This window comes from Homarus americanus, unplaced genomic scaffold (assembly GCF_018991925.1).
Source record: "Homarus americanus isolate GMGI-L3 unplaced genomic scaffold, GMGI_Hamer_2.0 scaffold11022, whole genome shotgun sequence".
NCBI classification, from domain to species: domain Eukaryota; kingdom Metazoa; phylum Arthropoda; class Malacostraca; order Decapoda; family Nephropidae; genus Homarus; species Homarus americanus.
The window spans coordinates 1,283,591-1,306,125 of record NW_024737068.1 but is presented as its reverse complement, the minus strand read 5'-3'; the positions used below and the strand labels follow the sequence as shown (position 1 = coordinate 1,306,125).

Below are 22,535 nucleotides of genomic sequence, written 5' to 3'. Positions count from 1 at the left end.
AAAGGTCTAGGTAGTCTCTCATTCTCTTAATTAGTTTCTAGCCCACAGGTGAGTTAAGTAAATATAGATTTAATTAAGGTGTGCTGGTTGAGTGTTTACCTGTGTGTGTGTGTGTGTGTGTGTGTGTGTGTGTGTGTGTGTGTGTGTGTGTGTGTGTGTGTGTGTGAATAAAATATCGCTAAATCAGGTATAACACTCGCTTTGGAATTTGCCTGAAGATGAAATGGAGAACAGAGAACACAGTATCAATGAAGGGAAGATTATAACACTCACCTGTGATACGGGTCAGAAGAACACAGTGTCACGGGTCAGGAGAACACAGTGTCACGGGTCAGAAGAACACAGTGTCATGGGTCAGAAGAACAGTGTCACGGGTCAGAAGAACACAATGTCACGGGTCAGAAGAACACAGTGTCACGGGTCAGGAGAACAGTGTCACGGGTCAGAAGAACACAGTGTCATGGGTCAGGAGAACACAGTGTCACGGGTCAGAAGAACACAATGTCACGGGTCAGAAGAACACAGTGTCACGGGTCAGGAGAACAGTGTCACGGGTCAGAAGAACACAGTGTCATGGGTCAGGAAGAACACAGTGTCACGGGGTCAGAAGAACATGTCACGGGTCAGAAGAACACAGTGTCACGGGTCAGAAGAACACAGTGTCACGGGTCAGAAGAAAACAGTGTCACGGGGTCAGAAGAACACAGTGTCACGGGTCAGAAGAACACAGTGTCACGGGTCAGGAGAACACAGTGTCACGGGTCAGGAGAACACAGTGTCACGGGTCAGGATAACACAGTGTCACGGGTCAGGAGAACACAGTGTCACGGGTCAGAAGAACACAGTGTCATGGGTCAGGTGGGTCAGAAGAACACAGTGTCACGGGTCAGAAGAACAACAGTGTCACGGGGTCAGAAGAACACAGAGTCACTGAGCTAAGGTTACGACACTCACCAACACTTTGCCGTGGATGACGTTATATCGGTCCAGGTGAGGGTCTCCTTATCCCGTGGTCCCTGAACACCTGCACCAGATCCCGCGACCCACTCTGTCAGGGGCACTGTGATGGCTGTCGAGTGCCTGATCCTGACAGCCGGACTCTGTAGGGGCCATGACGAAGAGGAGGAGGAGTTAGTGGAGGGGAGATGGGGGTGAGAGGGGGAAGGAAGGGGGAGATGGGGGTGAGAGGGGAAGGGAAGGGGGAGATGTGAGTGTACAAAGCTCTGGTTGACACACACACACACACACACACACACACACACACACACACACACACACCACTGAATCAATGTTGTTCTTGACGTAATACATTGCTAAGATCTGTTATTACCAGAGACAAGTGTATGGACGTCCACCCCCACACCACGACTTGATACAAACACAATTACATTATCTAAATACAAACGAATCATTTTAAGTCTATCTGTTTTATTCTTAAGTAGTGCCAGTTAGCTCTATATATGGTTTAGTCACTGAGAGAGTCACTGACGGAGAAGAAACACATTGACTCACTGACTGACTGTGTAGAAGTGACTCTCGTGTCTGTTTAGTCATGTTAGTCACCACCAGGGCGTCAAGACCACGGCAGTAGGCGGAACATATCCCTCATGTGATAAAGAATTGATAGTGTGCAGGTACAGAGTCAGGAGACAGGTGAGGAGACAGGTGAGGGAACAGGTGAGGGGACACAGGTGAGGAGACAGGTGAGGGGACAGGTGAGGGGACACTGGTGAGGGGACAGGTGAGGGGACAGGTGAGGAGACAGAGGTGATGGGACACAGGTAAGGGGACACAGGAGACAGGTGAGGGGACACAGGTGAGGGGACACAGGTGAGGGAGACAGGTGAGGGGACACAGGTGAGAGACAGGGAGGGGACACAGGTGAGGAGACAGGTGAGAGACAGGGACACAGGTGAGAGACAGGTGAGGGACACAGGTGAGGGGAGACAGGTGATGGGACACAGTGAGGGACAGGTGATGGGACACAGGTGACAGGTGAGGAGACAGAGGTGATGGGACACAGGTGAGGGGACACAGGTGAGGAGACAGGTGAGGGAGACAGAGGTGATGGGACACAGGTGAGGAGACAGGTGATGGGACACAGGTGAGGAGACAGGTGACACAGGTGGGACACAGGTGAGGGACACAGGTGAAAAGACAGGTGATGGGGACAGGTGATGGGGCACAGGTGAGGAGACAGGTGGGGACACAGGTGATGGGACACAGGTGAGGGACAGGGACACAGGTGAGGGGCACAGGTGAGGGGACACAGGTGAGGGACAGAGGTGATGGGACACAGGTGAAGACAGGTGATGGGGCACAGGTGATGGGGCACAGGTGATGGGGCACAGGGGAGGGACACAGGTGAGGGGACACAGGTGAGGGGGCACAGGTGAGGGGACACAGGGAGGAGACAGAGGTGATGGGACAGGTGAGAAGACAGGTGATGGGACACATGGGGACACAGGTGAGGGGACACAGGGGGGACACAGGTGAGGGGACACAGGTGGGGACACAGGTGAGAAGACAGGATGGGACAGAGGTGAGGGGACACAGGTGATGGGACACAGGTGAGGGGACAGGTGAGAAGACAGGTGATGGGACACAGGTGAGGGGACAGGGGGGACACTGGGACAGGTGATGGGACACAGGTGAGGGGACAGAGGTGATGGGACACAGGTGATGGGGCACAGGTGAGGGGACACAGGTGATGGGACACAGGTGATGACACAGGTGAGGGACACAGGTGAGAAGACAGGTGATGGGGGGTGAGGGACACAGGTGAGGGGACAGGTGAGGGGACACAGGTGAGGGAACACAGGTGAGGGGACAGGTGATGGGACACAGGTAAGAGGACACATTTCCTCACCACATCATATACACTACTCTCCCCAAACTTCATATACGCGAGTTTCTTTCAGTATTCAATCATTCATACACCCACAGTATACAAATATACCTTTAATACTTTATACACATATATATACCACAAAAGCCACAGAGTCAATATACATATTTGAGGTATCCACATGCATGTATATTTGATCTCTGTATACATGTGAGGTATCAGTTGTCAACACTGATCTTTACACGTGACTGAAGCTTCGGGTAGAGGAAGGGAGAAGAGAGAGAGGTTAGGTTAAGTTGATGCAGATTACCTCAGTGTTGTATTAAACGATGTGTGTGTGTGTGTGTGTAGTGATGATGTTATGTAAATATTTAGTTGGTTATTGTTACATGGAGTGATGAAAGGGTCTCTCTCTCTCTCTCTCTCTCTCTCTCTCTCTCTCTCTCTCTCTCTCTCTCACCAGTAAGAGCTATATGCATCTTGCCCATCTCCGCCAGCCCAGGGGCCCACATGTGAGTGTTGGAGCAGGAGGCGAGCGTCATCACCCCCGTCATCTCTTCAGGCATAGAGTCGTTCATGGAGGTGAGGAACTGCACCGTCAGCGACCCCTGCGTCATGGCGCCCGAGCTCTCCGTCACCACCTGTTCGACGAGCTCCTGTGTAGGGATGCGACGCCCCTGGACCATACCTGACTCCATATACACACCTGTAGGAAGAGGACACGAGTGTTAATTAGTCCCAGGATGAGAGGAAATTACCTGCAGGGATACTTTACCTGAAGAATTAATTAGATATGCTATAGCCATGGGAAGTACAAAACACTTAGAGGGAAGGTAATGGTTAATGAGGACAGGTAAAGGCTAAAGGTGTGTCAACAGAGAGGTCAGTAAGGTGTAGAGGTGACATTGACCTCTTGATCTACCTGTGGCAATCTTGACCTCAGACCTGTAGACGACACACCTAAGTCAACCTCTACACACACCAGCTTATAACTAAACTCTAAGAACATTCTATATCATATTTATTTCATTAACCACCAAAAAACAATGATAATATACTAGCATCATTTGATTTACTTTACTTGATAAATAATATAATTAAGATAATTTTACCCAGGTTTAGTACTGATACGCATTTTTTATTTATTTTTTGCTTTACTGTCAATATTTGATTATTACATGACCAGGATTTATGTCCGCGTGTTCTCACTTCTGCCCCTCTCCTCTCCCTAGTACCGCCTCAACCCTCGTGTTCTGTGTCATGATAAGCCACTACATTCACAGAAACTTTATGTGTATTGTGGAGATGAAAACCTCTGTATTGGCTACGTGAAATTTTAACCTAAAACCAGATTATTAAACATACAAAGAGAATGTTTGCATTGTATGTTTATTCATGAGTAGGACATTACTACATTCATGAGGGGTATACAGTAGAATTCATGTCCAATATCTATCACATTCCAAAGAGGGAGAATGTTTTTTGGTTTTATTATGGGTTATATTTCCTTATAAGTATACCTCATATCTCACACACTCAGTCATAGCTTTGGTTAACTGGCAACATTGTGGAGGAGTAACTCGGTCCTTCGCTAACTCGGTACTTGCCTTGACTGACAGCTTCTATACTCGTGTTATATAAGAAATATCGCACATCATCGACATTCTCGCCCTCCACTGTATCATAACCTCAATTTATGATGAAGTGGACGGGCCCCCCTACCCCCCTAAAAAATATATTATCCATTTCTCAACCTGGATTTAATATATGCACAATTTTAGATGTATTGTAAACCATACATCAAACACCCAACTCGTTACCATTCACAAACAAAAAAATAAAATAAGTCCCAACTTTAAGTGAATATTTAAAGGTTATAAACAACAATAGTAAAAAAAAAAATATTAGACCTAACCTGAGATTAATTAAAAATAAAATATATATCAAATTACACCATAAACTTTATCATTAAAACAACACGATAACTTGACGTCTTCAGATCAAAACAAAACACGGCCCAATAACCCTCCAGTACTTCAACTCTGGTCGGTTACACTAGCGCTCATAATCAAGAGGAAAACAGTGTCACATTCTTTAAAATTCAAATAAAAGCAACGGAAAAAATTCTCACGTGAAAATTAAACATCATAGCTACTCTTAAGAAAAAAAAATGATTAAAGTCACTTGTCTGTTTGGTTAAATAATGGATAATTTATTGAGTTCGTCGTGTGGTTAGTTACAGGAGGTAGTGAGTGGAGACGTGGAGTGTGGTGGAGTGTACAGCATGGAGTGAGTTAGAGTGGAGGAGTAACATAAAATAGGGAATGGAGTGTGACAGAGCCATAAGAGTGAACTAGTACCTAATTTACTAACAACATAAATACTATCTCTTCGCCTTTAACATTAATCGTTTGGGGTCTTGTCTCATGTTGTCAAGAAACCACAACCAGAGTCCAGAATGAAAACATATCAGAGTTCACTAAGAAAACATACCCCCTCCCCTGAAAATATTCCCACAATGTCGAACACAATGTTTGTTTGTGTGTGTGTCACGACAGTGGTTCGGTTCCTGTTGCAATGTAATCATAATCGTCTTTTATAGTTTGTGCTAATGAGTCAACTGAAGCCTAATACATTATTCGATTTTGGGGTTAATATTCAACACGACTGCTAATTTGTGTATATTTTTGGTACTATATGTATTTTGTATATAAAGACACACAGACAGACAGAACATAAGATAACACTCTCAGGTGGTCACATGATAGGGTTGCCATATCTGAACATTCAAAAAAGAGGACGCTCCTGAAGACACCCCCCCCGCCCGGCACACACAGGCTAATATACAACATACATGGTATAGAAATCTTTAAAAAAAAAAATTACCTTTGCTTAAGGCTGAACATCTTCATTCCCTTAGCTGCAGTCTTCTCCCCCCACTGTGTGTGGTGTGCCCACGCATACTTTTCTGTAGATCGGATCTTTTTCAGTATTGGCTGATTGCTCTTTAGAAAGGTGTAGAAGTCACTGCAAGGTGTTTCTCGAAAGTTGTACTGTACAGTCAGAATGCCTTTCATTGTTTCAACACTCAATTTGTTCCTTTCCTTTGTCCATTGACTTTGCATCAGTGGAAAAAACTCTTTCTACATTTGCATTGTGAGATGATATAGCAAAGAAGAATTGTGCAATTCTGAGTGACATTCAATGTTTGATTTTTCAAAGTATCTGGTCCACTTTTTGTGTTGGCAGATTACTAAATTCTTCATCACTCTTGTAATTTTCCACAAACTGCTTCAGGTTACTAACTTGGTCAAAACACTTCATCAACTTCTACCCCCTTATCAATCAAATATTTGACAGCTAAGTTGACAACACCGTACAGGCGTACAAGTGACTTATCAGCTGACGAAAACTGAACGAGACCTCTACGGTTTCCACCTTCCCTCTCTCTCTCTCTCTCCCGTCATTACAGTTTCATGTTTTTTTTTCCGTGGAGAAAATGATGGAAGCTGAAATTCCGGACTTTTGAAGAATTTTAAAAATTCCTTCCGGATGAAGATTTCGAGACCTAAATGGAGGACATGTCCGGGAAAATACGGACGTATGGCAACCCTACCACATGAAGCACACTCGATCCTAACTCACCTAATATAGAATTTTCGTTATCGAGTTGAGCAGCTGCGGTGGCTAGGAGGAAGAGAAACACGCCCACACACACCCACGCCCATTCTCTGGTCCCGAGTGTTCTGTGGTTACCCATCTCCCCGGGTCAGGGCTCCACGCAGCTTTTAGTGCTTACTGCCGAAGAGGAAGATGGAGGGAGAGGGCGCAGTTCGTCTCTCGCTTGTCTCCGTCACCCACACGAACGCACAGGCTGGAGGAAAGAAGAAATAAAGACACGTTAGTTAGGCGTAATTCGTTTCGTCATCTACATACATACACACTAGTTAATCTCACCACTGGGAACACATTGGTAACCAGACGAGATTAAATATAAATAAACACAACTAAACTAATCTACTGGAAACACTAGAAAAATTACATAATAAAATAATGACCATTGATAAATTATTCGTGTCTTCCATAGAATGCGTGTGTGTAATAAAACAACTTATGAAAATTTCAGAACATACAGTACACTTGCCACCTGCTCCTACTTGACGCGCACCCCATTCTGCACTTTAATTTTCGCCATAATAATTACTAACAAGAAGCTTTATTACACCTAAACCCTTATATAATCAAAATAATCGTTTAACTATGTAATTACTGAATACAAATATAATCAACTTGATGTGAGTAACTCCATCTATTTCTTACCAAGGTTACGACACTACGTGGTAATTCCTATTGACAACACAAGGACGATGAGGTTTTCTTTCACTTCCTAGTACGCAATAGTAATTATCCTTGCAACACCTGGTAATATCATTCTCCTCCTATTATTTACACACTATGTAATTTTAAGTAAATATTTATTGGGAATATCAGCAATGTTTATTTCTTTAGGGGTGACACATATTACGTCATAGATAACGTCATATTACTACGTCACTTTCTGCGTCATATATTACGCCTTGGTCATTACGTTAAATAGTAAGGCATATATTATACTAATGTAATATACTAGTGACCTGCAGTATTCCTGGCCTACTTCCTACTGTCGTAAAGGAGATCAGTAGGTCAGGGTCTGCTGGGACAGGTCGCCCCCCCCCATCTCCCTTCCACTATCCCGGGTAGCCGCAATGAAGTCAAATAATGGTCCTACATGAATAAATCGGACTGCCAATCACTTCTCGACTGGTATTTGGTGTCACGAAGTCACAAAAAATTGGTAAACTTAATTTAATCTGAGTTAATGGATCGAGTGCATGTACCTAACCTAACCTAACACAACTCAGATTAAATTAAGTTTACCACCTGGGTCGGTACTGGAGGTTAGAACAGTGTCCTTTCTGGACGGAGGCTCACTCTAACTATCACGAGGCAACACACGCACGAACACACACAGTCATAGTACGGCTGTATAGATGATATTATGTATAAATATTGTATATGGCATTATATTCTGCATTATCTTCATTATATATGAACACGAAGAAAAAATTACCATAGGTTGTAGTTACGAAAGTATGAATGGAAATAAACACTTCCAAACCACCCAGTGAATCCACACAACGTTGACAGCGCTTGTGGCCAGACCACGATGCTTCCACCACACCCCATCTATATCTTTTATTTCCCATCATTCGCTTAACTATATGAAAAATTGTGTTTAATTTAACTACATATTTCAAAAACCTTAAATTACATGTGGATCAGTCACTCCTCATTCGACACACTTATAGTGTAATACTTTGACCATCCCACCTGGGCACATGGAGGCCCACGGTAACTCTCACGGGGCAACATCCTTGCATTTGTTAAAAAGAGTTAAATATATGTTATAATATATATATATATATATATATATATATATATATATATATATATATATATATATATATATATATATATATATATACACTTTCCCTCACCCTAGCAAACTAGTTAGCATAGCATAACCAAACAGCCTCGCAAGGACCAATAGGTCTGTATATAATGTGTGTGCACGAGCTAAAATGACCTAGTATATTTTACTGTCTCATTGTCCATGGGTTTTCTTACAGTTTGGCTGTGAGTTTTCTATTTTGTCTACCTGCCAGTTCAACAGGACTGCTAACCATCCTCCCAGCAACTCATATGCCATCCCAGACCCACAGCCTATATGTATGGTGCAAGACCGCAGTCCAATACATACAAGTCAGGCAGTCAAGCGTTGGTTTGAGGCACAAAGACAAAACACCAATAAGAAAGATGAAGCGATCTGGTTGAGCCCAGATTCTTTCTACTCCTACTGTATTTCAGTTTCACCACTTTTCCTTCAACTCCTAATAATCTTCTTTCACCTCTTAACTAAAGACTTCGTATCGTATCGGTTTGAGGCAGTACAAATATAGCCCTCAGATTTATATATAACATAAAATATACAGACCACATCAATAATGAACAGCTACACAAGAGAGCAAACCTCTTAGCAATCAATGTAGATATACACAACAAAGCTGTAAATATTTGGAAAAAAGTGACTGAACTTAACACAGAAACATACCAAAACTGGATAAATAATATAGACAACGAAGAATTCCAAGAACACAGTTGGTTTAAATCAGCCAGGAAGAAAGTAATTGAACCATCTCCTGCCCCAATATACATATAAAACATTAATAGAGAGAATAAAAGATGAGAGTGACCTACCAGCTCCACAAGAACCTGGCAGGCCTCTCCATACAGTGTACCTTTAGACTAACATAACTAATATTTAACATTTAACATTTAACATTTAACATTGAACTAACATCTTAGTAAAAAAAAAAAATGTGACTACCCTCCCAGCTACACAAGGACCTGGGCGGGCTCACTAACTCAAAAAAAAAAAAAAAATAAAAAAATATTAATAATATTAATAATAATAATGTGATTACCCTCCCAGCTATATCAGCCAGGAAGAAGTAATTGAACCACCTCCTGCCTCAACATACACATTTCTACATAAAACATTACTAGAGGAATAAAGATGAGAGTGACCAACCAGCTCCACTAAGAACCTGGCAGGCCTCTCCATACAGTGTACCTTTAGACTAACACAACTAACACTTAACTAACACCTCAAAAAAAAATAAAAAATAAAAATGTGACTACCCTCCCAGTTACACAAGGACCTGGGCGGGCTCACTAACTCCAACAATAACAAATAATAATAATAAGCAGCATTATATAAATAAACCAATATTAATACAAAGGTCTGACGACCCAAGGGAGCAGAACAAAGATAAAACACAATAAGAAAGATGAAGCGATCTGGTTGAGCCCAGATTCTTTCTACTCCTACTGTATTTCAGTTTCACCACTTTTCCTTCAACCCCTAATAATCTTCTTTCACCTCTTAACTAAAGACTTCGTATCGTATCGGTTTGAGGCGCACCCGCAGATTATTCTATTGGACTGGCCCCCTAAAGGAGCCGATTGTAATCCAACAAAAAATCTATCGTTGCATATGGTTGTTGAATGGAATGTTGAGGAGAAAACGAGTGAGGCAGTGAGGAGACACGCACATAATGTGTGGGAGGGAATAAGGAGGAGGCCGAACATCTGCAGCAATCTGGTAGATTCCATGCCCACCAGATTGCATGAAGTTATAGCAGGAGATGGAGGTTGGACACGGTATTAACCTGTGGTCAAGAATTAAATCTCCGCCCACGACGGTGCCTTGTAGGGGGTGGTGGGGGAGTTAGCTCTCTGGTGTAACCTCGTTGGGGCCACATAGACTTCGTTTCCTAACTCTCGGGAATTTGTCCAAGTATTTTACTATGTGGTTTTACGTCACTTCTCATAAATATGCTTACAAAATCCATGCATTAATATGCATAACTCTCGGGAATCTGTCCAGACACTAAATATATGTTATATACTACAATAATCACATAGATATGTTTACAATGTTTATGCATAATAAATGTGAAAAATATTTTTGGGGTTTCAATTAACCAATAGTCATGCCAACAAAACAATCTTGATGCTCTTAGTGCATGTATGTGTTAAATAACGAGTAACTGATCCACATGATTTTGGTAAATAAAGAAATGAAAAGCAAGCACTTAGCCATATGGATATAGTTACACGGAAGAAGGGAAATAAGCATGAACCATGGTTTTGATGGAAACAATGTGCTCTGGGACGATGCTCACAATGACGAATGGGAGAAACCTTTTATGAAACATCTTACTTACTAAGGATGAAGCTTAATGTTACGGAACACACACACACACACACACACACACACACACACACACACACACACAGTGTAACTTTGTGTGACGCGTTGTCTGACTTGGGGTGGCTTTGAGCGAACCATACACTTGATATTACAATTTATGTATCCTTCCTGTCCATGATTTACAACAATAACTGTAGGGTAAAAGTTACAATATTATACTAATAACACTCATGTATTGATACTATGACTAGTTACCAAGATACAGAGCACGGTGAACATAACATGACAATGATAGTGAAGCCTGGAAGGGTTCATATCATAACTTGTGTGTTCGTGCGTATGTTGCCCCGTGAGAGTTACCGTGGGCCTCCATGTGCCCAGGTGGGATGGTCAAAGTATTACACTATAAGTGTGTCAAATGAGGAGTGACTGATCCACATGTAATTTAAGGTTTTTGAAATATGTAGTTAAATTAAACACAATTTTTCATATAGTTAAGCGAATGATGGGAAATAAAAGATATAGATGGGGTGTGGTGGAAGCATCGTGGTCTGGCCACAAGCGCTGTCAACGTTGTGTGGACTCACTGGGTGGTTTGGAAGTGTTTATTTCCATTCATACTTTCGTAACTACAACCTATGGTAATTTTTTCTTCGTGTTCATATATAATGAAGATAATGCAGAATATAATGCCATATACAATATTTATACATAATATCATCTATACAGCCGTACTATGACTGTGTGTGTTCGTGCCTGTGTTGCCTCGTGATAGTGAGAGTGAGCCCCCGTCCAGAAAGGACACTGTTCTAACCTCCAGTACCGACCCAGGTGGGTTAGAGATTATGGTTTCCGAGTATACATAAGAACATAAGGAGTCTGCAATAGGCCGGTTGGCCTGTGCATGGCAACTCCTGTCGAGAGTTACTACCACTCTCTATCATCCATGAATCTATTTAGCCTCCTTTTAAAACTTTCCAGCGTTCCAACACTTTCTACAAAGTTGCTAAGCTTGTTCCACTCGTCCACCACCCTATTTGTGAACCAGTTCCTTCCTATCTCCCTCCTAAACCTAAACTTAGCCAACTTAAATCCGTTGCTACGAGTCCTATCCTGCTCGGATTTGATAAGAACTTTATCTATATTTCCTTTATTGATTCCTTTCACCCACTTAAATACTTCTATCATATATCCCAGCACTCTTCGTCTTTCTAGGGAATGCAAGTTTAGTTTCTTTAACCGATCTTGATATGGAAGGTTTCTAAGTCTCGGAATCATTTTCGTCATTCTTCGCTGCACCGACTCTAGTGAATTGGTATCCATTCTATAATAAGGGCACCAGAACTGAACTGCATAATCGAGGTGCGGCCTGACTAGCGCAAGATATAGATGAAATAAGACCTCTGCACTCTTATTACTTACACTTCTAGATATAAAACCCAATACTCTGTTTGCCTTATTTCGAACATTAACGCACTGTTTTCTAGGCCGTAGGTCCGGGCTTACAAGTACCCCTAAGACTCTTTCACAAGTCGACTTCTCTAGGTTGATGTTGTTAAGGCTGTATACATTGACAGAATTTGTTCTTCCATTATTCAGTACGCTGCACTTGCTGGTGTTGAATTTCATTTGCCATTTTACTGATCACTCCTGAAGTTTATTTAAATCACCCTGTAGTGCATTTGCATCCTGCCCTGAATTAATCTGCCGCCCTGTTTTGGTGTCATCCGCAAACTTGCTTATGTCACTGCTGATCCCAGTATCTAGATCGTTTATGTAGATTATGAACAAGAGTGGGCCCAGTACTGACCCCTGGGGAACCCCACTGGTTACACAGCCCCACTATGGTTACCTGTAAGATACATATGTTCCCCGAATGTACTGTGTGTGTGTGTGTGTGTGTGTGTGTGTGTGTGTGTGTGTGTGTGTGTGTGTGTCAGCTATAGAACACGATTCATTCCAGCCATGTATAGATAACCTTAGTTCGGCGGTAATCACGTTGGTAGGACACGAAGGACAGTAACTACTGTACTTCCTGCCGTCACTTCCCTTCTGTGATCATTAATGATTCATACCCGCAGTACTTGTTATCTTGTAATTTGTGATGAAGACAAAGAAAATATGAAAAACAAATGAGCCTTCGTGTGTGTGTGTGTGTGTGTGTGTGTGTGTGTGTGTGTGTGTGTGTGTGTGTGTCCGTCCATGATTTTTTTTTTACATTTTCTTTCTTTGTTTTGTTAGGTTAGGTAAGGTAAGGTAAGGTAAGGTTAGGTTAGGTTAGGTTAGGTAAGGTAAGGTAAGGTAAGGTAAGGTAAGGTAAGGTTAGGTTAGGTTAGGTAAGGTTAGGTTAGGTAAGAGAGAAGCCTTGTAAACAAACAATGTCGTATCTAATGTTCAACAGTATTACCTAACCAAACCTAACCTAACCTGACTTGACTTGACCTAAGGGACATTTTCGCCACAGGGAGTCAATCACCTCATTACGTCACCATTTACCTGTACTAATTAATCTACATATTCCACTACCTTACCTACACTCTGATGAAATTCTTATGTCACTTAAGTTATACAGTACAGTTCCCTTAAATTTACCGCTACTTGGGGAAAATCTACTCTCGAACTAAATAATAATAATAATCCTTTCTAGCATCTGCTGACGTTTTTTAGGAAAGTCTTCGAGGTAGTAGATAATGACGAAAATTACGATGTTATTTACTTAGACTTCAGCAAAGTATTTGACAGAGTACCGCATCAGAGGCTTCTGAGAAAAGTTAAGGCTCATAGTATCGAGGGGAAAGTTTTAAATTGGATAAAATCATGGCTCACCGATAGAAAGCAGAGGATTTGATTTGATTTTGCCGCTTACAGCGGCTACTTTATTGTGCACCCCACACTCATCCTGTGAGCGGTTACGCAAAAGGATTACAGAGTAGAGTTTACAAAGGGTCATAATAATTAACCCCCGTTGTCAGGATATTATGGCACTGAATGTTACACAGTATTTCATTTACATTATTTGTTTAGTTCTATACATAAAGGGTAACTTATTCACAAATGAGTGAGTACAGGCGTGTGAGGCAGTATGTCTGGCCTCACACTTTGTTATTCACATTTACGTGAGAGGTATTCAAGCACATTGCGTATTTGGTTCTGTACATGAGAACTGATAGAGTTACTAAGTGCAAAAAAGTGGATACAATCTTAATATGTCGGCTATCTTGCCATTAGAGATGAAGTGTTGTGCCATTTAACACACAGTGTGCTTGGACCTGTCCCTAAAAGGTTCTATCTTCACACAGTCGAGGACGTAGTGTTCAAGTGTGTGGCCATATGTATGGCCACACACTTTACATTTAGTTTTGTTTACATCTGCTTGAGGAACATACTGCCAAAGGTACTTATATCCTAACCTTAATCTAGCGGTTACAACATCTTGTAATCTAGTGATCTTGTTACTTGCTCCATATACATGTTTCACTTGATACATCTCATCATGGTAACCTATGGATCGACTAGTGCCTGTTTGCACTTGTCTACTTGCGTCAAACTCATCAATAAGTTCTTTCCTAATTACAGTTTTAAGGGTTCTTTTTGACAGACCCAAATTGTATTCAACGGTGTCTTTGTTAGACGCGAGTTTGGCGAGGGCATCAACTCTGTCATGTTTTATGAGGCCTATGTGAGAGGGGATCCACAACAGTTTGACCTTGACACCCCGGTCAACAAGGCACGCATATTTGTGTCTGGCTTCAGAGACAAGAGCGTGACAACCTGAGTCGAGGGTGCCAAGGGCAAGTAGTGAGGATAGAGAGTCAGTGATGATGAGACTGTCAGTAACAGTGGTTTCAATGAATTTAATAGCTGTGAGTATGGCAACTAATTCAGTTTGTAGAGTGGATGCCCAGTTGTTAATTCTAACTCCTTTCTCAATTATATTACCGTCAGGTTGAGTCACAACAATAGCACTTCCAGCCCTCCCACAGGCGGTGTTAAGAGATCCATCAGTGTAGATGGTCTGTGTGATATTATCATCAGTCTGTAGAGTGTGTATGTGTTCAAGAGCTCTCAATTTGGCAGTGTGTTGGAGATAAATGCTTTGTATAATTAATTTTTAGGCGGATACGTCGGTATTGTGATATCGAAGGGAACTGTCCGCCAGGGTGGCAGGAAGCGCTGTTGTGTCTCAACTTTGTACAGGTGGTCTAGTCCAAATATCTTCATATGTGTAGCTGTAGTTTGGATCCATTTAGACTCAGTAGTCCCATGGTTCATACATTCTAGCAATTTTAAGGAAACAATGTTATCAGGATCACCACGCAGAAGCCTCAGGGCTATCATGAGGTTGACTTCAATTATTCTATCTTTAACACTGGGTATACCTAGTTTTTCCCCATATTAAGTACTTTAGTGCTCATGGAACATCCTAGGATAATTCTGAGGGCTTTATTTTGCATTTTCTCGAGCTTGTCAACGCCTTTCCCGTCACGAATGACCAGGGCTGGTGCGTGGTAATCTATCAGAGATCTTATATAGCCTAGGTACATTGTTTTAACAATTCTAATATTAGCACCATAGTGCGGGCTGTACCCCGCTACACTTCTAAGAGGTCTCAGTCTGTCAGTACATTGGCGGGTTAGCTGTTGTATGGCAGGTAGGGTACAAGGGACGGAAACACCAAGATATTTAAAAGAAGAAACATAGTCAATAGTGTTGTTACCTATCTTGAACTTGGCGGAGCCGTGTTTGCGGTTACCAGCTTGTTTGTTGAACACCTTAGTTTTCTCAGTGGAGATAATAAGACCGAGGTTCTCACAGGCTGCGTGAGGGTCAGCGTAGATGGTGTTAAATCTGAGTGGGGCTGTGTAACCAGTGGGGTTCCCCAGGGGTCAGTACTAGGCCCACTCTTGTTCATAATCTACATAAACGATCTAGATACTGGGATTAGCAGTGACATAAGCAAGTTTGCGGATGACACCAAAATAGGGCGGCAGATTAATTCAGGGCAGGATGCAAATGCATTACAGGAGGATCTAAATAAACTGCAGGGGTGGTCTGAAAAATGGCAAATGAAATTCAACACCAGCAAGTGCAGCGTACTGAATATTGGAAGAACAAATACTGTCAATGTATACAGCCTTAACAACATCAACCTAGAGAAGTCAACTTGTGAAAGAGACCTAGGGGTACTTGTAAGCCCGGACCTACGGCCTAAAAAACAGTGCGTTAATGTTCGAAATAAGGCAAACAGAGTATTGGGTTTTAAATCTAGACGTGTAAGTAATAAGAGTTTTAAATCTAGACGTGTAAGTAATAAGAGTGCAGAGGTCTTACTTCAACTATATCTTGCGCTAGTCAGGCCGCACCTCGATTATGCGGTTCAGTTCTGGTGCCCTTATTATAGAATGGATATCAATTCACTAGAGTCGGTGCAGCGAAGAATGACGAAAATGATTCCGGGACTTAGAAACCTTCCATATCAGGATAGGTTAAAGAAACTAAACTTGCATTCCCTAGAAAGACGAAGAGTGCTGGGAGATATGATAGAAGCATTTAAGTGGGGTGAAACGAATCAATAAAGGGGATATAGATAAAGTTCTTATCATATCCGAGCAGGATAGGACTCGGAGCAACGGATTTAAGTTGGATAAGTTTAGGTTTAGGAGGGAGATAGGAAGGAACTGGTTCACAAATAGGGTGGTGGACGAGTGGAACAAGCTTAGCAACTTTGTAGTAAGTGCTGGAACACTGGAAAGTTTCAAAAGGAGGCTAAATAGATTCATGGATGATAGAGAGTGGTAGTAACTCTCGACAGGAGCTGCCATGCACAGACCAACCGGCCTATTGCAGGCTCCTTATTTTCTTATGTTCTTATCTGGGATTACGGTAGGCCGCGGCGTGTGTTCTGATAAGTCTATACCGTCCTTGGAACATAATTGAGGGGAAAATTCTACCTTTTCTTTCACGGTGTTGTCAAGAGGGTACCCAGCTATTCGTGACGGAGGTGGACGGCCATATTATCGCTGTGTGTCAGGCCACTTGTTATCATCCACTTGCCTGAGCCACATTATTTCTATGAATATTAAATTAGGTGTGTGATGCTTTCGTCTACCGTTACTGCCATACATTTCTTATCAGTCATCAATACGGTATTAGCAGAGGTGGTAAGGAATCTCTGTTTGTCTGTCGGTGTGGCTGGCTGTCTGTCTGTCGGTGTGGCTGTCTGTCTGTCTGTCTGTCTGTCTGTCTGTCTGTCTGTCTCTCTCTCTCTCTCTCCTTGCCTCTCTTCCTCCCTGCCTGCCTCCCTCCTTCCTTCCCTCTCCTCCTCCCGTTCTTTTTCCACACACACAGTAGTAAGGAATGTTTACAGCTAAATTTTTCATTAAGTTACTCATTACCAGTGAGTGTGTGTGTGTGTGTGTGTGTGTGTGTGTGTGTGTGTGTTTGTGTGTGTGTGTGTGTGTGTGTGTGTGTGTGTGTGTGTGCCCCAGAGTGTGTGTGTGTGTGTGTGTGTGTGGTGTGTGTGTGTGTGTGTGTGTGTATGTGTGTGTGTGTGTGTGTGTGTGGCAGCTGGTTCCTGCATATGTGGAATTCCTTTTACTGACGTCACTTTGCCTGTAGACTACCTAATGACCTATTCAAACCCACACCAGGATCTGCAGGCCATTGAAGCTTAGTCCAGGGCTCAGAGGTTCATTTACAGGCGAAGTTGGTGATAATATCGATCGTCCTTGTGAAAGATTTGCCAAGTTTACAGCATAGTGTCCAACAAGGTGTGTGTGTGTGTGTGTGTGTCGCTTGTTGATATGGTAGAGGATGGTTGGTGCGCAATGGTGATTATAAACCTTGGCATTATTATAATCCTCTGTTCTGGCACCATTAAACACCCCCTCTGGCACCATTAAACACCCCCTCTGGCACCATTAAACACCCCCTCTGGCACCATTAAACACCCCTCTGGCACCATTAAACACCCCCTCTGACCCATTAAACACCCTCTGCACCATTAAACACCCTGGCACCATTAACCCCCTCTGGCACCATTAAACACCCCTCTGGCACCATTAAACACCCCTCTCTGGCACCCCCTCTGGCACCATTAACACCCCCTCTGGCCGTAAACACCCCTCTGGCACCATTAAGCACCCCTCTGCACCACTTAAACACCCCTCTGGCACCATTAAACACCCCCTCTGGCACCATTAAACACCCCCTCTGGCACCATTAAACACCCCCTGGCACCATTAAACACCCCCTCTGGCACCATTAAACACCCCCTGGCACCATTAAAACACCCCTCTGGCACCATCAACACCCCTCTGGCACCATTAAACACCCCCTCTGGCACCATTAAACACCCCCTCTGGCACCATTAAACACCCCCTCTGGCACCATTAAACACCCCCGCCTGGTGTAATAATATAGTGTTACGATAATGTAATCTTGCATTGATGGTGATATTGACAGGTGTGATGGCGATAATGGTAATAGTGTACAACAGGTATACAACTGAACAGCGAAAATCTCCATAAGCATAAACTAGCAGCTTTTCGGTGTTCAGACGGTGACGTAACATACGGTTTGTTTACTCTCTTACATAACGTTGCTCCTGGTTCCTCGCTCATAATGAACATCATCCCACGTATCCTGTGACCTCATGTTGAAGCCTAACCACGGACTAATATCACGAGGAGGATGATAATGTGCTGATGTTCATAAACGCCACCACCTAACCTAAGCTAACCTAATCAGACCACTTATTCCCTCGTAAAATTAACAAAATACTCCTGCCTTAGAACGTAAATTTTCTTTCATTAAATGCACAATACGATGACATAACCCTTATTTAATGACGGGTGGCCTTATTACTCTCTTGTATAGTTCAGGTGTTACACAATATGACACACCCGGACCAAGAATTCTGAACAACACGGGGTTTATATGTATACCTGCTATAAGTGCATACGCGGAATATATGGCATAGGTTACACAATGCATCACACAGTCACAAGTACCAACCTTACCAAGAGAACATGGCCTCAGTGATGGTTGTGACCGAGCCAGGAGGGAGGGGAAATTTTTGTTGACTGTACCTCGTATACCACAGTCAGTAGCAGGAACACGACACTCTCTACCTCACCTCACCTCACCTCACCTCACCGTGTAATATGAACAATGTTAATAGAACTTCAGTTTAATAGCGGTGGATCAACAAGTTGTATAAAAATGCAACAGCCTAAGGTCCATACATTATTAATTATAATTTTGGAAAGTAGAAATAAAAATTTAAAAAACAATATGTAGATATTAATGTTAACTCAGGTCATATTTTACATGCTAATAAAGATTCCTACCTTCCACTATCTCCAACGTCATCTTATCGAATACCTGTGAGCCCGCACTTTCACATGACCTGTCCGTAACCTTGTTGTTAATACACTGGGGGTCGCTAGTTGCCAGCCCAGGCAAGAGTGTTGCTCTACACGCCACGGGTGGCGCCACCTCTCACTACCAAGATTCGTCAAATGACCACAACCGTACGAGAATACGCAAGATATATCACACGTAATGAACAAGACAATCGATATTTGACTCGTATATGCGTGTGTGTGTGTGTGTGTGTTTCCTTGCTGCCTTGAGGGGCGCACCAGGCCAGGGACTCTGAGACTACAAGAGGAGAGATCATTCCCACCACAGACGAACTCTTTCACCCCCCAAGTGACACCACCAAACGGCCGGAAGGTAAACAAAATAATTACCACGGAAGGAATAATGCAAGACGAAGAATTCAGCAAAATCACGTTTTCTATTGTTTTATTCATTGCTTTATACCAGCTGTAATGGGGACCCCGGTACTGTGCAGCTATTAAGTGCTGTAACAACTATGTAAGGAACAGAAACCTATATTTCTTTCGATTTCCCACCGATAGAGATGAATCATACATCTACCTTTCCCAGTGTTGACTTCATTAGTTTATATGAGTTCTTAGTTAATACATTTAGTACTCATAATGCTCCACTGTTCATAATAGCTAGTTAACAACAGAATACCATCAGGATATATAAGATGAGTAACACACTGTTCTGTTATGGGAAATATAAGGCTGGAGGCTGAAGCTTTGGGTCAATATTCGTTTTAGACCCGCAACTTGTTGGACGATATTATGTTTTTAAATGTAGTTTTTCCTAATGATTCCAAAAATATAACCTAACCTAACCAAACCTAACCTAACTTCACCTAAAATCAAACCTAAAAAAAATCACGGAAGATTAAAAACACAAAAAAAACATACACACGAACATAAACAAACACATTAATATTTCCACACACACACACACACATTATCACCCCATCCTCCCCCTCACCCCCCTCCCCCTCACCTCACCCCCTTCCTACCCAACCCCCCGCACCCACGATAAAGCGAGACATCACCCAATACTGAGGAAGTCACAACTGCTGCCCTTCGTCACGCAATGTTTACGCAACACACAAACGGTCTGTGTGAGTCCCCTTGTACTCCACTGTATATCCTCTGAGGGTTTGTTTGTCCGACGTTACGATGTCAACGTAATGATTTGTATACCTGACTCAGATGCTTCATTTCTTTTTTATTCTGTTGCTACACTATTGTTGACTCATTTCTTGATTCATTTGCTTTTTTATTCGGCTTATTGTTGACTCATTTCTTGATTCATTTGCTTTTTTATTCGGTTGCTTCACTTCCGCTGATTTATATCTTGTTTCAATTTCTATTCAGTTGTTGCTTCACTATCGCTGACTCATTTCTTGCTTCACTTCTTTTTGATTCCCGTGCTTCACTTCTACTTCCCAATGAGTCATCAAGTGCGCTAACCTCCTGAGTACGATAACATTAGCCTTGAGTACGATAACTTAACCATGAGTACGATAACTTAACCTTGAGCACGATAACTTAACCATGAGTACGATAACTTAACCATGAGTACGATAACTTAACCATGAGTACGATAACTTAACCCTTTGAGGCATTTAAGTGTTGATAGTTGAATATCATTTGCTATAACATATTGGTACCTAATCTTCACTACCTAAATAAATAACGAATAATATAAATTACTATAAAGTGTGTGTGTGTGCGTGTGTGTGTGTGTGTGTGTGTGTGTGTGTGTGTGTGTATGTGTGTGTGTGTAATACCATCCTAACCCTTCATAGTTTTGTTTTCCTCGGGGGTAAAGGCACAGACAAACACACGGACGAAACTGACCCCCAACAAGACAGGTGTGGACCCCAGCATAGCCACACAGGTAAGAGCTTTCACCATTGGTCTACACAGGTACATTAGTCAACCAAGAACCCGTATCTAACGTTCTCAGGAATATGGAATAAGGCGCTCACTTTACTTATTTATGAAGAAAAGTAAAAAAAAAGAATTTGAAATCACCTCATAAAGAATAATATCAATTGACAGAGAAATAAGGAATGCAACTGCTGAGTGGATATAACGCTTGCTTTTTAGTCTTAGCGTCGCTGGTTCGAGTTAGGGCGGGGGAGTGAGGGTGGGGGAGCTCAGTCTCATCGTGGCCATTTCATCTCAAGATTTAACAATGCTCTACCAACAAATATATACAAAACATCTTATCGTTTATTTCATCATTTATTCCAAAAATTCTTATAATTTATTCAATACTGTAAAAAAAATCAATCTTACGTAAAATTCCAAGAATAGAATTATACATCAGTTTCGATTACAGTTTCAGCCAGTATGAAAAAAACTTCCGTGTGTAGGCGTCACGCTCCACTATGTGCTTCTACCTTTGTGATAATGTATTTATGAACAAAAACTGCATATATTTACGTTATATTTCTGCTATTAGGATATATTCTTACCAATTTATAACAATATATTCGGTTATCAAGTACTTTAGCAAATACTACTTGTTATTCCGGCTTACGTAAAGAAAATAGGAAAGATTTAAGCCATCAGGTTCAGATTTCCAACTGAATTGACTTATCGTTGAACAAATAAAATAAATTATCCCTGAAAATGCCAGAAATATATTTACTTTATGAAACGTATTGATTATTTTCTTATTTGGGGTAATTTTAGCAAACCAAGTCCTCATATAAACCACCAGGTCCAAAAAGAAACCACCAGGTCATCAAATAAACCACCAGGTCATCAAATAAACCATCGGGTCATCAAATAAACCACCAGGTCATCAAATAAACCACCAGGTCATCAAATAAACCACCAGGTCATCAAATAAACCATCGGGCCATCAAATAAACCATCAGGTCCTCAAAAAAACCACCAGGTCCTCAAACACACCATCGGGTCCTTATATAAACCATCGGGTCCTTATATAAACCATCGGGTCCTTATATAAACCATCGGGTCCTTATATAAACCATCGGGTCCTTATATAAACCATCAGGTCCTCAAACACACCATCGGGTCCTTATATAAACCATCGGGTCCTTATATAAACCACCAGGTCCTCAAATAAACCATCCGGTCCTTATATAAACCATCGGGTCCTCATATAAACCATCAGATCCTCAAATAAACCATCAGGTCTCAAATAAACCATCAGGTCCTCATATAAACCATCAGGTCCTCAAATAAACCACCAGGTCATATATAAACCATCGGGTCCTTATAAACCATCAGGTCCTCAAACAAACCATCGGGTCCTTATATAAACCATCGGGTCATATATAAACCACCAGGTCCTCAAATAAACCATCGGGTCGCCCATATAAACCACCGGGTCCATATATAAACCACCGGGTCGTATATAAACCATCGGGTCATATATAAACCATCAGGTCCTCAAACAAACCATCGGGTCCTTATAAACCATCGGGCGCATATATATATAAACCACCAGGTC

General features: G+C 42.1%; 1 protein-coding gene across 1 annotated transcript in view; it reads right to left on the bottom strand.

The window, feature by feature from the left end:
* LOC121873048 (ionotropic receptor 93a-like) overlaps nucleotides 1-22,535 on the bottom strand; it is a 71,290-nt gene that overhangs the window by 46,767 nt on the left and 1,988 nt on the right. Inside the window, 7 exon segments of the mRNA XM_042376363.1 lie at nucleotides 175-195; nucleotides 976-1,012; nucleotides 1,015-1,048; nucleotides 1,050-1,089; nucleotides 1,091-1,100; nucleotides 3,309-3,554; nucleotides 6,494-6,722. Coding sequence (XP_042232297.1) covers nucleotides 175-195; nucleotides 976-1,012; nucleotides 1,015-1,048; nucleotides 1,050-1,089; nucleotides 1,091-1,100; nucleotides 3,309-3,554; nucleotides 6,494-6,608 — 503 coding nt within the window. The 5' untranslated portion in view covers nucleotides 6,609-6,722.